This window comes from Malaclemys terrapin, chromosome 2 (assembly GCF_027887155.1).
Source record: "Malaclemys terrapin pileata isolate rMalTer1 chromosome 2, rMalTer1.hap1, whole genome shotgun sequence".
In the NCBI taxonomy this organism is placed as follows: domain Eukaryota; kingdom Metazoa; phylum Chordata; order Testudines; family Emydidae; genus Malaclemys; species Malaclemys terrapin.
This window is the reverse complement of record NC_071506.1, coordinates 2,157,685-2,175,277: the sequence shown is the minus strand read 5'-3', so window position 1 is coordinate 2,175,277 and position 17,593 is coordinate 2,157,685. Positions and strand designations below refer to the sequence as shown.

At 46.8% G+C, this 17,593-nt stretch overlaps 1 protein-coding gene across 4 annotated transcripts in view; it reads right to left on the bottom strand.

Moving 5' to 3' along the window:
* HSF1 (heat shock transcription factor 1) overlaps window positions 1-17,593 on the bottom strand; it is a 104,529-nt gene that overhangs the window by 67,413 nt on the left and 19,523 nt on the right. For 3 of the 4 annotated variants that reach the window (XR_008443850.1, XM_054018490.1, XM_054018489.1), the window contains exon 2: window positions 15,052-15,160. Coding sequence is in view for 3 of the 4 variants with exons in the window: in XM_054018490.1 (XP_053874465.1) it covers window positions 15,052-15,160 (109 nt within the window). In the remaining variant the exon portion in view is untranslated. Of the gene's footprint in view, window positions 1-475; window positions 532-15,051; window positions 15,161-17,593 lie in introns of those variants that run through there. The other variant, XM_054018491.1, reaches the window with a different exon arrangement.

Here is a 17,593-nt window from a genome sequence, read left to right as displayed (position 1 = left end):
TTGGGGCTCATCTCAGACAAGAGCCCCAGCCTTGCTACATGTCCCGGTGACAAACCCAGCACAGCACCTCTTAGAAACAGGAAGCCCTAGCGGCATTAAACATCTGGGGATTAGACAAGAACCTAACTTGCCTGTTCAGTACAAGGCATCAGAAGGAAAGATTCGTTAGCAATACGTTTTCTTTAAGAGTAATGCCAAAAAGGGAAACTTGAAACAAATGGCTTGCAACGTATCCAGTTTGGGGGAGAAGATGGCCTCCGAGTACAATTAGCACTGATACACTCAGCACTACGCAGGACACAGACACCCGCCCTGTCACTTCATTCACGACTGAAACACCAACACCTTTGTGATGATTCCCTGTAGCTGTTTACCACCACCCAGCAATACCACAATCATCATTAGAGCAGGAAGTGAACACTACCATGTCTAATTGAAACTGTGAAGGGAATTTAAGGAGGCAGAATGTAATTACCAGAGTTGGAATTTGGCTGAGACATTGGGGTTAACACCTCAAGAGTGCCACGGAATCTGTAATGAAGCAAAGTGATCAGAATCTCGGTTTTGCATCTCGCCAAAAAGACAGGGGTGTTGTGCTCCTGGCACTACTAATGCTTCACTGGGGAGGTACTGATCTACACAGATAGATGAGCTCCCTTCGGATTTTATTTAGGATTTGTTTAGTATTCTTTGTAGCATCTGAGTACGTCACAGCACCACTATGAGGGAGGGAAGTATCCCCATTTGTGAGATGAAAAACCTAGGCTTGAGTGAGTATGGCCATATCTCCACTACGCAGGCTGACGTAAGTCTTCTTGCGACAACATATGTACATGTGACTACACCCAAATTTGTCTCTGGCCAGTGGAAGTGCCCTATTACAGCACTGAACTAAAACCACCTCCCCGCATGGCATAGAGCCAGGCTTGACATACTGAGATCAACACTGTGTGAAAGTAGAAACTGAATGAGTGCTCTAGCAGCTGTCCCACAATGCCTCATTCCCTGGGACTGGGATTGCTCTGGTCACAATTTTAAAATGCCCCGGGGTCACAGAAACCTGAAGGTCACCCTCCCCCACGTATTTCAAAAACAAATTGGGAGTTTTAACACCACCTCCTGATTACTCACCTGGTGATCACACCTAACAACTCACCCTTAACTGTGTGCAACTGCCCAGCCGACCATGCCGGCTCCATGCAGTAGGTGCACGTCTGCCTGCTGCAGACAGGAAATACTGATCTCCTGAGCCAGTAGGAAGAGGCTGTGCACGCACAGCTATGGACCAGCTGTAGAAAAATGGACATCTCTGAACAGACTGTAGGGGGGATGCAGGCAAAAAGGTATGACAGGGATCAGCAGCAGTGCCATGTGAAAGGGAAGGAATTTTGCCAGGGATCTCAGGAGACCAGGGAGTGCAACAATTGATCTAGGGCTTCGCCATAGACCTGCTGCTTGTACAAGAAGCTGCAAACCATACTTGGTGAAGACCGCACCAGCACCCTACAGACCACTGTGGATCCCTCAGAGGAGCCTGGGACAAAGACCCTAGCTGTGACCAGAGAGGAGGAAGAAGGGGTTGGAAGATGTGGTGGGGGACTCTAGCCATGCCACAAACCAGGACCTGCTTGAGACTGCCCCAGTCTTGCCAGGCGAGTGAGCCTGATGAAGGGGAAGGGAACTCAGGTGTGTGCATGCATTTCTCCTTACAACGTTTACACGTCAAAAGGATGCCCTGCCTGTCCCCAAGTTAACCAGACAAAGGTATGGACTGTTCCTCGGGTGAGAAGAGGTAGCAGCACAGCAAACAGAGGGAGAGCTGGTGTCTTTCCTTTCCCTGTTGGGTTAGGCAGTGGGGGAAGAGAGGGATGCAGCGCACTCTGTTTACGTACACAGGGATGTCCCTTGTACCCACCTAGAGAGCTCAATGACACATTCATGGAGATACTCTGCAATCAGTTTGGCTGGCACCATTGCAGTAAACAGGCCAGCGGCATATGGGCCCAGGTGGCTTCGGGACACTGGGAGCAGACGTATTCTCTGTGTCTTTGTGACGCTCAGGCACAACGCCCGTGGAAAAGAGTGCCCGCACTCACTGCCATTGCCCTGTGCTCATACCCATGGAATAGGCACCAAAATGATTCACGCAGCAGAAAATCCCCACTTCCCCCCGCACTGGGCCATGCCCATCACAGCCGGGGTTAGAGAGCTGTGCTGAGGTGTTCAATAAGCACGTCTGCAGGGTGCTCATGGCAATAAGGAAAAGGAGTTCTGAAACTCCCTCTTTTCCATTGTGAATGGAAACCAACAGTACACCTCGGGTTTTATCAGCAGCTTCTGGAGTGGTGGCCTTCAGGGCTGCCCCCTCTGCAAGTTGCAGATCCCTGACCCCAATGAGGAAGAACATGTTCCCCAAGATCCCATAAAGCCAGTGCTACATCGGACCATGAACAGAGGGGGCATGGAGGGCAAACAGGACTAACAGCACAGAGAAAGGGGACAGGAAGAAGGCCCAGGAGCCCCCACAGCACAAGAGGGAAATGCACCAGGAAATAATGGGTCAAACAAATGCTGCAGACCTTGTTTGACCTACAGATCCAAAAATTCCAGATTCTCCACCTTTGCAGTCCTCGGAGAACTCCACGGCTGCTCCACCTCATGTCCCTAAACATATCCTGCAGCACAACAGGGCGTATCTGTACCGTCACTACTCCACACCGAGGGACAGCAAGGAAAGCTACAGATCGACATACACCAACCGTGGTTCTCGTGGGTTAGTGCACGTGTAGCCACGATGGACTACACCTGTGTGCTCAAAGGGACATATATTGACTTCCTTTCTCCTTCAGATTTTTCACCTCGTTGTGTTAAAAATGTGTATAACATTGCCTGTGGGGGGGTTGCACATTGATTTTCCGCAGTGTTTTTTCAACACAATCAAGTTTCGCTTTGGAGAATCAAATTCTCTTTATTAGTTCACAACAAATATTGCAGAATGCCCAGCAGTAGCCAAAGCAAACAGTACTTGTAAACGCATACCAAGCGCCACATAATGAATAGCTTCAGGAAAATACCAGCCATATTTATCAATGTGGAGCAAACACTACACAATTCTGAGCAGCACCCCGAGCTCCCCGGCTCCGAACGGTCCTGTGGCTGCCCATTACACTGCTCTCTCGAAGCCTTCCTCAGCCGCACAGCTCCACCAGCAGCCAGTCGCTCCACTCCCGCCCTCCACCCTGAGAGCAGCTTTGCCCCCCTTGCCTCACAGATAGTAGGTGGCTATAACCAGTGGGATATTTTCCTCACTGAGATCCAATCTAGTGAGTAAACATCACCAGTGTCACTTCAATCTACCAAAAGTACATTCAACGGTCACGCTGCACTGCTGGGCCACTAACTGAACCTTCCCTTGGTGCTGTCACGGTAACTAGAGTACGACTTCATGAGCTAGGGCATCAAGGGGTAGGCTGGGATGCCCAGAATTACTATTGGCATTTCCATATCAACAGTCGCAATCCGCCAGTTGGGAACGAATACCCCTGCTGCAGCTTTCTGAACAATCCTGTGTTCTTAAAGATGCACCTGTCACACACCTTCCCTGACCAGCCCCCATTGATAACAGTGAAGCATCTCCAGTCATCCTCCAACACTTGCCGAACCATTGAAAAATAGCCTTTTGGGCAATGTGGGCTTGTGCCCCACCGCAGTTTGGAAATCTCATTGCTGAGAATGCATCCACTATATCCTGCACACCACAGAGAGTCACAATTCTGCAGAGCAGGAGACAATTAACAGCCCCCACTGTGGATTTTCCAGCTTCAAAATCATCTCCCGATAAATAGCAATACAGCTGTGTCAGCTTTCAGAGTGTGACCGCCACTTGCTTCTCAACGGTCAGTGCAACTCATTCTGGTGTCCACGCGCTGGAGGGCTGGGGCTTGCTCAGCACACAGATCCAGGAATGTGGTCTTCCACATGCGAAAGTTCTGCAACCACATTACGATGCAATCCCACCAATCAGTGCTTGTTTCTTGAGCCCAGAAGTGGAGCTCTGCTCCATGAATACCACCACCCTCGAATTGTTCTTTCCCTATGTCCATCAAACTGTCCTCGAAGAAACAGTTTTGTCCCAGTTATTCCAATACATCCCGCAAGTCTGCAAACACAGGAGAATCGTGCATCCTGTGCTTGCCGCATTCATGAGACTAGCGCAGAGCTTTGTGGGCTCCATGCTTCTGTCTGAGATGACAGACACTGAAAAGTGCTGCATGGATCCAGGGGATTTTTTTTTAAAGGTGTGAAAATGATGCGATATGGATGGCGTTATGAGATGGAGACCGTTGCATGCTGGGAACTTGACCCGTAGTTCCCAGAGACCTCAGGGCCAGTTACTTCTACCCCACAACACATTGTGAGAGTGTCCCAAGAGGCACTGCGCTGAACGTCAGCATGGGGCACACTGGGATACCTGCCTCACATTGACACCCGCACTCATGGTGCGCAGGCACAGCGTCGATGCAAGCAGGCATGCGCCTGAGTGCTATACAAACGTTGGTGGCTGTATGCCGACATAACGCCTGCAGACCACGGCTTCCGTGCAAACGTGGCCTAAGTAATTTGTCCAAGATTGCACGGGAAGTCTGTGGCAGAGCAGGGAACAGAACTCTGATCTCCCAGGCCAGTGCCTCAACCACAAGTCACCCTTCCTCTGAAGAGCAGAGCCTGCTGCACCTTGCAAGGCTCCTGTCTGAGACACGTGGCCCTGAACTTGATATTACACATTCCAGATAGACATTACTCCATAACATTCCTCAGAGGTACGGGGAACCCAAGGCTCGGCGGATAAGTGACTTGCCAAAGACCACACAGTGAGTCAGTAGGGGAGGGAAGATTAAAATTCAACAATCCCTTCGCAAATGCTGCAAGAGTAAATACAGCACATGCAGTTTCTGATTTAAGTGCCAGACTGACTTTTTAAAATAGCCGAACACTCATATCCCGGTTACATTTAGATCCTTACGTTTCAGATACGTACTGTGTTTCTGCTGGAGGCACAGTTGTTACAGAGACCCACGAGTACAGGAGGCCCATAACTGACACACAGCGCTGCAGCAATACCGCCCTGAAGAGGCAGTCTGGTAACTGAGTATTAGCTTGGGGTTGTGGGGAAGATTACTGGTATCCTTGTAGCTCCTAGGTACCCCACTCATGGACCAGGCCCCCACTGTGCTAGGTGCTGGACAAACAGAACAAAAAACTCTCTGCTCCAGAGAGCTCAACAGCTGGACACAGACCAAACAACAGGGAAATAATAGGACAATACTGGTCAGCATGGCAGGCAGTGGCCTCAGCACATCAGCAGCGGGACTGCCGTCAAGTGTTTTGGAGGCATGACAGCAAAGCAGAGTTTGGAGGAGGAATAGGAGGCAGTTTTGAGACTGTTTATAGGAAGCTCCTCCCATGCATGTGGGGAAGCCTGGAAAAAAGCAGAGAAGTGTTTGACAATTTAACAAGCAGGCAACGGAGGCTTCCAATCAGCCCATGATGCCAGACATGATCAACCTTTCAATACTGAGTGAGAAGTGATAGGTTGGGTGGGGATAGGCCATGAAGGGCCTTGAAAGTGAAGACAAGTCTGTTTAATATGACAGAAGAGGCAGCCAGTGGAGGGATGATCTCTGCAGCAGCATTCTGAATGGGTATGAGGGGGGCAAGACTGCATTTGGCCAGGCCAGAGAAAAGATGCTGCAGGAGCTGGGATGAGAGGGTCTCAGCTGTGTGGATGGAAAGGAGAGGTGGGATGTTAGAGATGTTACTCACAAAGAACGTGCAAGACTTCGATATAGCTTGGATGTGAGGTCCTAGAGCAGAGGTCCCAAAACTGAGGGGTGCACCCCCCTAAGGGAGCATGGAGGAACTTCCGGGGGGTGGGCACAGTGGGGCCCAGGCCAGCCCCAACAGGAGGCAGGGGAGGGAATGCCACCCAACCTCTCCACCAGCTCTGCTCCATTCCTGCCCCATCCCAGCCCCATCCCGTTCTGGGGCTGAGAGCAGAACCACACCTGGCCACGGACCTCGTTGCCTGCCCCCAGCCTTGGTCCCCAGCTGTGACCCTGCTCACAACCCCAGCCTCCTTATCCCATCCCCCGGAGGCACAGCCCTGCTGGGGCACGGACGAGGTAAGGGGGGTTCTAGAGAGAGGTCTAAGTCCAAGATGACACTCAGTACAGGCCTGAGTGGTGGGATGGTGGTGTGTCCAGTGATGGCGGAGGGAGGTAATGGGGAGGCGCGTGGAGGGGACGGGGGGGGGGGGGAGGAGGAGAGTTTAAAAGCGGTTTTAGCCAGGTTGCTAATTTTCGGATTGCTAATTTTCACCTGGACAGAAGTATGCTGCTGGCAGGCCAGGTGCCGGCTCCAGCCCAGGCTGCAGGCATAAGCTAAGAACTGACCGCCTCCTAGCTGGACACCAGACCAGGTCACCTGGATGTTAGTTTTGCTCAAAATAGGTATTAGTCTTATAAGAATGTATTTAGTACAGGGGTGGGCACCCTTTTTGGCCTGAGGGCCACATTGGGGAATAGAAGTTGTATGGCGGGCCATGAAGGCTCACAAAATTGGGGCTGGGGTGCAGGATCTGGTGATGAGAGGTTTGGGATGCAGGAGGGTGCTCCGGGCTGGGATCAAGGGGTTTGGAGAGTGGGAGGGGGATCAGGGCTGAGGCAGGGGGTTGGGGTGTGGGGAGAGGCTCAGGGGTGCAGGCTCCAAGCAGCGCTTACCTCAAGCAGCCCCTGGAAGTAGTAGCATGTCCCTTCTCTGGCTCCTAAGCAGAGGTGCGGCCAGGCAGCTTTGCACGCTGCCCCATCCGCAGGCGCCGCTTCTGCAGCTCCCATTGGAGCAGGCAGGAGCCAGAGTGGGGCCATGCCACGGCTTCCGGGAGCCGCATTTTGCAGCCCCTGATCCAGCGCCCTGGCTGGAGCGCTGGAACGGGGCCGAGCCGCGTTTTGCTGCCCCCAACCCAGCGGCTCGGCCCATGGGCTGTAGTTTGCCCACCCAGATTTAGTGTTTAGACTCTATGAAATGCTTGTAAGTTGCTGCATGTATTAATCTCATTTATAATGTCTAGATCCCATGTTATAAGGAAATATTGAAGTGTTTGGTCTGAAACTGTACAGCCAGCACCCGCCCCAGTCTGGAGAGAAACACTAGTTTGCCATAGGTGGTGTTATCTCCTGCCCAACAAAAGAGGGCCCATGGACACCAGACAAACCATTGTGGACTTTGTTGATTGCTTCTCCCCTTCTCCCTCCTGTCACCCATGAAGAGGAGACCTGCATGTGAACTTGGCCCATCATCATGACAAGAAGAAACCACATCTTTTTGTCTGTTTGAACTCTGAAGGTCCAGAGACTCAAAACTGAAGCCAGAGATCCCCAGGGGCTGCCCTGAAAGACACTTTGAATAGACAGATCACAACAACTCTGACACTCTTAGGATTTAGACAGACACACCAATGAGTTACTATGGTTGCTTGTTTTAACGTGTAAATAATTCATTCCTTTTTCCTTTAGACAGTTTATTACAGGACTGGCTACAGGCGCTGTCTTTGGTGTAGGATCTAGAGTACCAGTTGCTCTGGGGTAAGTGACTGGTCTCTTGGGACTGGAAGCAACGGAAATGTGGTGTGATTTTTGGTGTAAGTGACCATTTTTCACTAAGTCCAGCTTGTCTGGGTGGCAAGATAGACTGGAGAATCTAGGGGACTGTTCGTGACTCCATGGTAAGACTGTTATAGTGGTCCAGGGGTTCACATTTGTTACTGGTTTGGTGAAATTTAATTATAAAACACACCACCAGTTTTGGGTGTTTGCCCTGTTTTTGACAGACTTTCCTGAGGTAGGCCCTCATGGTCGTGACAGTATGACAAGAAGGAGAGAAGCAGATCTTCAAATCAGCAGACAGCTAGTAGTTTAATTGATGTTTGCAGATGAGGCTTCTTGGAGATAAGGTGTAGAGGGAGAAGAGAAGGGGACCAAGGACAGAGTTCTGTGGAAACTCCACAGACAACTGGAGGGAGGATAGGAAGGATCCTCCAAAGGACATGTTGAAGAAGCCATTGTGGAGGAAGGAGGAGACCCAGGAGAGAACAGAGTCATGGAAGCCAAGGGAGTACAAGATTTCAAGAAGCAGTGCATGGTCAACAATGTCAAAGGTGGCCCATAGGCTGAGGAGGATGAGGATGGGATACAGATTCTGAGCTTTGGCTAGGAAGAGAACATTGAAGACTTTGGCGAGAGTGCTTTCAGTGGAGTGCAACAGACAGAAGCTGGACTGAAGAGGATCTAGGAAAGAACTCCAGTCAGCATATGTAAACAGCATATTCAGTGAGGGTTAATGAGGAGAGATTTAAACACCTGGAAGATCTTGACATTTCAGCAGAAAGCTACAAATATGAGATGGTCTTTTGTACTGAACTCAGAAATGGATTTTGCTTCAATCCCTCCCCACCCCTGCAGAACAGGAGGATTAAAATAACCATAAATAAGCATACCAACTTGGACTATACTGTTTGTTTAAAATTTTGAGCCCTCAACTAGGAACTTCCTGGCTTTGAGAGGTTTGTTACAACTGATGTGCTATAAGGATAGCTTTTGATATGGATGTTATATGACCTGCTGGTAAAAAAGTGACATTGCAATTCTACTACTCAGTGGGAGAAGGAAAGAAGTGACATGCTGAAACGTGCTTTCTGAGCAGCTTAGGTAATAGTGATGTACTCAAAACTTCAAACACACTCAGAACATCTAAAATCACTCTCAAGAGCATACAAGTCCACTGCAAAAAAATTTTTTGGAATATGCCAATTTTGTAAACCACTAGGATAAATCAAGAGTGGTGGCTCTGAAGTGTTATTTAAGTTAGACAACAGCTGTGGTTGAAAAGAGCTTCCTGCACTCCAGCAGCAACTAAATGATTTAGAGAAATTGTACATTACTGTAGTGACATTAGCCAGTTTCTCTGTTATTCAAGTGATCCTTAGAAACCAAAGACCTTGGTCATGAACCACGGAGACATCATGGCCCATAGTTATTCAAAGGACTAGTGTTGAAAGGTAATGAAACTGTCATCATTTCTAACAACACTGGCATACTTTCTAAAGCCCACATCTGGAGCATTAAAGCTAATCCTTGATATAGCCTCCAGGTGAGGGGTATATGAAAGGCATCCTTTATGTTGCAGCCTCGCTCAAGAATTTAAAGCCAAAAGGTAAATATAGGTATGCGTGTGCTGAGAGGAAACTGAGCAATGTCTCTAGGCTAATCCCAGCGTATTCCTGCTTTGCTGGCCTGGAAGGGAAGAGAAGTCAAAGTCACCAACAGCAGCCGTTCTCCAGCAGGGGTCTGGGGCCCCTGAGCAGGTTTCAGGGGGTCCGCCAAGCAGGACCAATGTTAGACTCGCTGGGGCCCAGGGCAGAAAGCCGAAGCCTGAGCCCCGCCACCTTGGCTGAAACCAAAGCAACTTAGCTTTGCAGGGCCCCCAGGCAACTGCCCTGCTTGATACTCTAATGGGGGCCTGGCTTTTAGATGCAGAAAAACAGTTGTTGGGGCACTGGTGGGCTGTGGAGTTCTTATAGCATTTTGTGGGGAGTGTCAGAAAGAAAAAGGTTGAGAACTCCTGACCTAGAGATCTTTAAAAAGTGCTACAGTGTTCACACACACACACGTCAGTTCTGCACTTCCCTGCATGTTCTCAGAGTAAAAGGAGCACTAAGCAACACAAGTTTAGGCCCCAGAAGAGACAGCACAGTGCATTTGCAGAGAGCATTGAACTAGCATTAACTTGGGAATAGACAGATTTCTTGAGAACAGAGTACATGGTTTTCAGGTTTTGAACAGATTGTACTCCCCCACTCCTCCATCCCAGAATGCTAGCTCCTACTCGGGAGTATTTCCATGAAAACTCCATGTCCCAGGAAACCAGCTAGCACCGAAAACAGGAGGCTTCCCCGTATTTCCCTTAGAACGTTTATTTTATAGCTTATGGTAGATTACTTGCAACACTAACTGCATTTACTGTCCTAATGCCAGATAGAGAATTTTTCACTTGACCACAGCTCAAAGAGAAGCGGATCTAAATTAGTCATGTTACCATGACCCAATGAACTAATCAGATTAGCCACTAACCAGGAGAACTTCAAATTTACCAATTTGCACTGTGGGCCACTATAATATCTTTATACTGAAACGTTACTTGGGAGAAATACAAGATTATGGAATTGAAAAATTCTACTAAATAAGCATTGAACAATTCAAGAAAGATACTACTGCAACAGCCACATTACTATACTATGAAAACCAAACAAGCAGATTCCAATAAACTCACTGCACACCCTCTGCTAATCAACAATTTTAATCCACAGAATCACACTCAATTTTTCTTCCAGCAAACTGGACTAGTTGGTCTGGGACACTGTGAAATCACCTTTCAGTCTGGATTTGTCCAAATTCTTTAACTTCGCTCCTAGATAAAATTTAAAAACTGAACAGCCACCTACCACAATCCCAACTCCCTCCCCCAGATAAATCAATTCCTGTTGCAACCGAGAGGAGAAAGAACATGATCATTATTAAAAATACAGTCTTGAACTAAGAATGCTTTGGCTGATCCTTCAGTTCCTTACATGCCAATGGTAGCAAGAGCTGTAGTTTTGACAATTAACTAGAACACATTTTTCCCCGTCTAAAGCAAGAAGTTTGTTTGCCCCTGTTCTCAGCTCTGTTGTGAGGGGGATTCCGGCAAGAGACTGTTCTCAGGACGAGCACTGTGTATTTAAAGCCTTGTCAAGGTTTATCTCCCTGGGACCTATTCACCGCCTGACTTTCCATCATCATCATATCAAGGGACAGCACCCAAAAACGTAGACAAATGTACAAGAAAGGACATTCAAACGCTAGCTTATTTTTGGAACAGAGAGTTGCGAGTATAGTCCCAGTCCATTAGAAAGCTACTGGTATTGTACAGATGTTTCACAGTAAGAATTGTCTCCCAGGCAGTGCATCTCAGGAAGATTATTATACATCTCAATAAAAGCAGGAATGTCTAATCTTCACCTTAAGGACAAAAACGTAGTGACTAACCTGGCATTACAACTAACTGACATGACATGAGCTCGTTACACAAAAGGGGTGTGGATTTTAGGCCTAGGGACTTTTTACCTTGGAACTCTGGAAATGGTGTTTAAAAAAAAAAACCACGACTGGGGCTAAGAACCAACCGGTGCATGCTGGGAACTTTGTTTTGAGAACTGGACTCTTGTTATCTTCCGAGACTGTTCAAGGTTGCTCTGCTTATGGGGTAATACTGTTTGGGTTAAGACTACTGGAAAACTCTGGGAAGAGTTGCTATAACAGATTAGGTAGCTTTCATGACTATGCAAGTATGAAAGCCAGAAAAAATTCTGCTGGCAGTGGGGATGGGAAGCTCTTAGCTCACTACAGTTGGTCTTTCAGAGTATCCTTTTTCTTTGCTTTTTTTCTATTCCACTTTAAGGCCTCAACACTCTGCACACAATGTTTGTACTATTTATGGATTCAAGTTATAGGTGCAATTTCTTTTTACCGAAATAGATAAATGGTGAGACCTCTAGTATGGGCAAAGTATTATCAGTAAAACGCATACCCCTCCTTCCCTACAGGGGAAAGGCACCTTTATACTGATAACATTGCATTCACACGAGGGGAGCTGTACGGCTTTAACTATACTGGTACGCTTTGTAGAACAGTTTGTTTACACAGACCAGGCTTGAATTACCCGTAGGGAGTGAAAGCTACTGAAGCTTAGAACATGCTATTTCATAGATTCTAGGACTGGAAGGGACCTCGAGAGGTCATCGAGTCCAGTGCCCTGCCCGCATGGCAGGACCAAATACTGTCTAGACCATCCCTGATAGACATTTATCTAACCTACTCTCAAATATCTCCAGAGATGGAGATTCCACAACCGCCCTAGGCAATTTATTCCAGTGTTTAACCACCCTGACAGTTAGGAACTTTTTCCTAATGTCCAACCTGGACCTCGCTTGCTGCAGTTTGAGGCCATTGCTTCTTGTTCTATCCTTAGAGGCAAAGGTGAACAAGTTTTCTCCCTCCTCCTTATGACACCCTTTTAGATACTTGAAAACTGCTATCATGTCCCCTCTCAGTCTTCTCTTTTCCAAACTAAACAAACCCAATTCTTTCAGCCTTCCTTCATAGGTCATGTTCTCAAGACCTTTAATCATTCTTGTTGCTCTTCTCTGGACCGTCTCCAATTTCTCCACATCTTTCTTGAAATGCAGTGCCCAGAACTGGACACAATACTCCAGCTGAGGCCTAACCAGAGCAGAGTAGAGCGGAAGAATGACTTCTCGTGTCTTGCTCACAACACGCCTGTTAATACATCCCAGAATCATGTTTGCTTTTTTTGCAACAGCATCACACTGTTGACTCATATTTAGCTTGTGGTCCACTGTAACCCCTAGATCCCTTTCTGCCGTACTCCTTCCTAGACAGTCTCTTCCCATTCTGTATGTGTGAAACTGATTTTTTCTTCCTAAGTGGAGCACTTTGCATTTGTCTTTGTTAAACTTCATCCTGTTTACCTCAGCCCATTTCTCCAATTTGTCCAGATCATTTTGAATTATGACCCTGTCCTCCAAAGCAGTTGCAATCCCTCCCAGTTTGGTATCATCCGCAAACTTAATAAGCGTACTTTCTATGCCAATATCCAAGTTGTTAATGAAGATATTGAACAGAGCCGGTCCCAAAACAGACCCCTGCGGAACCCCACTCGTTATGACTTTCCAGCAGGATTGGGAACCATTAATAACAACTCTCTGAGTACGATTATCCAGCCAGTTATGCACCCACCTTATAGTAGCCCCATCTAAATTGTATTTGCCTAGTTTATCGATAAGAATATCAAGCGAGACCGTATCATTTCTTGACTTTTAACAACATACCCATGTCACAGATCCACAGGATTGGTGCTATGCCCCTAGCTTTGGAACAGACTCTCGGAGGAACCCCTTCAGGGTGCCAGACCTGTTACGGGTCTCACTCTTCCTCCAGGTAAGCCACGTGGCTCCAGTGCCTTCTCAGACTGGACCTCTGGGTCTTCAGCACTCCTGCTTCACACAGTGAGCTCCATTCAGCAAGCCCACTGAGACGGATTCCTGATGGAGACTTGTCCACTCTGCAGGGATTACTGCACCTCGCCCAGCACTGGCAGGGACACTCGCACAGTATCATCAAAACAGTGAGTTTATTAGTTACCTGGAACCCAGCACAGTAAGTCCTCAGGGTTACAGAACTGAAGGTTACAGCACAGTCCATTCTGGTCAGCCCAGAGCCCAGCCAAGCCGTGGTTCAAGCTCTGTCTCTCCATCTGACCTCCTTGGTCAGACACCAGGTGAGAGCCCCAACTCCTTCCAGCAGCCAACACGTAACCCCCCAGTCTTCTGTACTCCAGCTGGGGAACGGTGCCCATCTTCGCTGTGGAGAGGGGGGGAAATCTGCATCCCTCGGGGGTGTTGGCTGCAAACCGTCAATGTCTGGGCAATTGGATTTGCCATTGTCTTCTAAAATGCTCCACTGATATGGGGTCTAGTGCCCAGACAACTATGCGACACCCAGACTTGTGTGTGTTGGCTTGCTCAGAGCAAATGGTCCTTTTCCACCCACTGAGCTAATGCACCATATAGGGGAAACTAAGGCACAAACAGGACTCAAATATTACAAAATATTCCCACTGTCACAAGCCATGCTAGCCCTGGATTCTGTCCCAGCTGTTTCCTGCCATTGTGAAAAAGGAGGGAACTGACAACTGAGTGAATGCCTAACCCATGTGATTTAAAATGGATATAATTAGATGAGGCTTCCCTAACATTTTCCTTTCTTGATTCTAGGACTATGATCACTTCCCCTTGGTTCCGGCAGCATAAGCAGAAGAGACAGCACTTGCCTTAATACACACCGATGCTTAGGTCAATCCTATTCCAAAATGATCTCATATTTGTGGCCACCCCACAAAAAGCGAGTTGCATCCTCCTCCCGCTTTGGAGTCAGCTGCGGCAATGGGACCAGCAAGGGAACAGTACTGGAGAGGTCAATGGGCTGTTATGTGAAGTTGAGCCAGATGGATGAGCTCTCCTCCTCTTGCAAAAACGGCCTCACAACCTCCACTCCCCTGCCTGCCAGCAGGGGGTAGGAGCTTGGCTCTGCTTCCTGAGGAGGGGACTGTCTGCTCCACTTTCAACAGCAGAACAGGGAGGAGAGTAGAGGTGAGTCCAACTCTCCGATATAACCAACTTGCTGAGCTCTTCATCCCTATGGCAGGGTTGGATTTCTTTGGCGATGCTTCTCATTGGGAAGGGGCAGGGAGCTCTTACCTCCCTTTCTCAGGGCACTGCTGTTTCCAGCAGCAAGAGTTACCACAGGCAGGCAGATGCTGCCTCCCGTTGCCCTTCCCTCCTTAGATCATCATAAGCAGGGGAGGGGACAGAGCCTTAGAAAAGAGCAAGTACGAGATGTGGAGAGACTCCAAAACTAGCTGAAGTTATTTTAAACAGGTCAGGTTTGGTCGGGGTCTTAAAGTGACCTACAGGGCAGCTGCCCCCTAAGGAAATTGACAAGCAATCAGTGAGCCTGTCAAACATGCTGAGCTCAGGCTAACTGAAAGGAAGTGAGGTTCTGGGAGAATTCCAGATGGGACCCCTCTTGGCTACAGGGTGTACGTGCCCAAGGCAAGGACGGGCGTCGGCACCGAAAGGCTAGTGCAAGGTGCAGGGCTCTCGTTCGAAGAGCCAAGGGAACTGTATGAGTGCACTCAGCTCCCCTTCCCTCCCACCAAATCTGATAATGAGAAGCTTCAAAGCTAAGAGGCTTCCAACCCAACCAGAATGTTCCCAAACTGCCCTTCCAGTTAAAGAAAGAGGTAGGCAGAGGAGGCGAACACTGCAGCAAGGCATAGGCCTCATGCTTCGGGTTCTTGAACTGCCTAAGAGGTACTTACACATGTTGAGCTGACGTACGAAGCTGGCCATGTTGTTATGTTTGAAGTACTTTGGAAGCACCTCCTTGGCAAACTGGCCTTGGTCAAAAACATGGAAGCTGTTTCCACTCTGTCAAAACACAAAATGAAAGTGACTCGTTAGGAACCGCACAGCATCACTGACTAGAGCTTCCCTCAAGTTACTTTTTTTCAATTTAAATATGACAGGCTTGCCCCATGGCAACGTTCTTCTCTGTCACACAGCACGCTGTGGCTCTCTGATCAGGCTCACTCTGTGGACCGGCTGGAGAAGAGCGTGCTACAGAAGCAGAGCATCACATTACTCAATAGTAATGCATGACCTAGGTGGTAATGCCAAGAAGAGTTGCAAAGTAGGGGGGAGGATAAGTCATCGAGGCCAGCAATTCTCAAACTTTCATACGCTGGACCATATCTTCATATTCTCATGGACTGCCTCCCCTCCAAGTTACGATAACAGACCATCTTCTCTTACAGAATAGATCCTTGTGGCAACCACAGTTGCTTATGGGGAAAAGTAACATCAGCTTTGTATTTAACATATTTTTAGCTATCCACTAATTTAGTAGTTGGAAACAAGGAGACAACCCGCGTCATGCAACCAACAGTCTGATGACTGCAGCCTAGAGACTAGTCTGACAGGAACATAGGACTCAGTTGGGATTAAAAACGTAGGGAAATTAAGCAAGCTACAACTAAACCAATTTCCTCATTTTCCGCAACTTGTCCCAATCCACTGACTTCTCACATCTATAGCTGCAGCAAATGAACATCTGAGTGAAGTGCAGGGCTACGTAGAGAACTAAACTGGGGCAGACATTGGACTCCACACCTGCAGCCAAGCAAATTCAAACATTCTGCCAATCCCAGAAAGTATATCATGTTCATACTGCAAGATGACACTCAAGCACAGCTGCCCGGAAATGAAGGACTTGCATGATATTTTGTAAAAGCAAGGACCAGAACAGCTACGAGTATTACCCACAATTCCAGACTAGGGAAAGGGAGCATTTGAGACTAAAAAGGTTAATTTTTCAGAGAGACCTCTGTTAGTTTTCTGCATGTTTATTTAAAACGAGACATTAGTAAAACACAGCCAGAATGATGCTGGTACATCCCTTCCTGAAACCTTCGGCCGTTTTTGGTGTGAAGTTTTGGAAAATAAGTTCATCACCAATAAAAACACAGCCTGCCTCAAAATTAGCAGAGGCCCAGTAATGTAACATTTTCACCTTTTGGTATGAAAAATGTGGGACAATTTTATTGAGTACAATTTCATTACTTTTTTAGCACACCAGGCAGGAATAACTGTCAAAATATAGTATCTACAAAACAGGAAGAGAAAATATTTTCATTCTGGCAGAAAGAGATGAACCCTGAACATTTTTTACGACTTGGATTTTCTTTCGTAGCAAAATTCTGTCACTGATCCATCTCCCTGCTGAGAAATTCCACACACAGAAAAGTACAAAATCTGACGGTAATGCCAGATGAAAACCAGGCTGCTGACAAATCATTACATTGTAAAAAAATAAACAGACTCTAGTTCAAATGAAGAAGGGCACTCACTCTATGTTGCACCACCCAAACAGAGAGAAAAAAGGTAGTGTTCTGATTTTCTAAGCCCCTCTTCCATTTAGTACAACAACTAAATTAAAAGGTATTTTAAAGTCAGAGCTACTTCTTCAAAACTAAATTAGGTCATGCTCTTTTGTGATGTTTATGACAATATTCTTTGCATATCATTCCAATGCACAGGTCACATAACTCAACATCCTTTAGCAAGGAACAAAGCCACCTGTCTCAGACAGATTTTTGTTGCTTACCACCAGGGTGGATTTGATTTAAATCAAATTGATTTAAATTATGATTTAAATCACTAGTCAGGAAGACTCTATTTAATCATGGATTTCTATATAAAAGTGCATTCTTGTTGGTTGTTCTAACCTTAATACATGTTCTTCACAACTCAGAGATAGAGGTAGGTTTCATTTTTAGAAGGTACACACTATACATTTTTAAAATGACTTATTTTGAAAACTTTTCAGATTAGTTTTACAGCTATATCAGAAAATGAATGATTGTTTGGTTATTTCATTTACCAAAGGTAATTGAAGCAGATATTTATGAAGTCACTGGGAGGTGAACTATCTCCAATTCAACAGGTTAATCATTAATATTTGGAGGATTTCCTTGCCATGCTGGATTAGGACATAAAACAATGTAAATGTCTCATTTAACTAAAACAACAATGTTATGTATTCTGGATTTTTTTCTTCAACAGCAAACATATAATATTTTAACAAAACAAGCATATGAATGTTTGAATTTAGTTAAAATAAATCACTTCTAAAAATGAAACCTACATCTATCTCTGAATTGTGAAGAATATGTATTAAGGTTAGAACAACCAACAAAAATGCACTTTTATGTAGAAATCCATGATTAAATCGAGTCTTCCTGCCTAGTAATTTAAATCAAATCCATCCTGGTACAGAGCATGCTCATTCTCACTCTCCTCAAC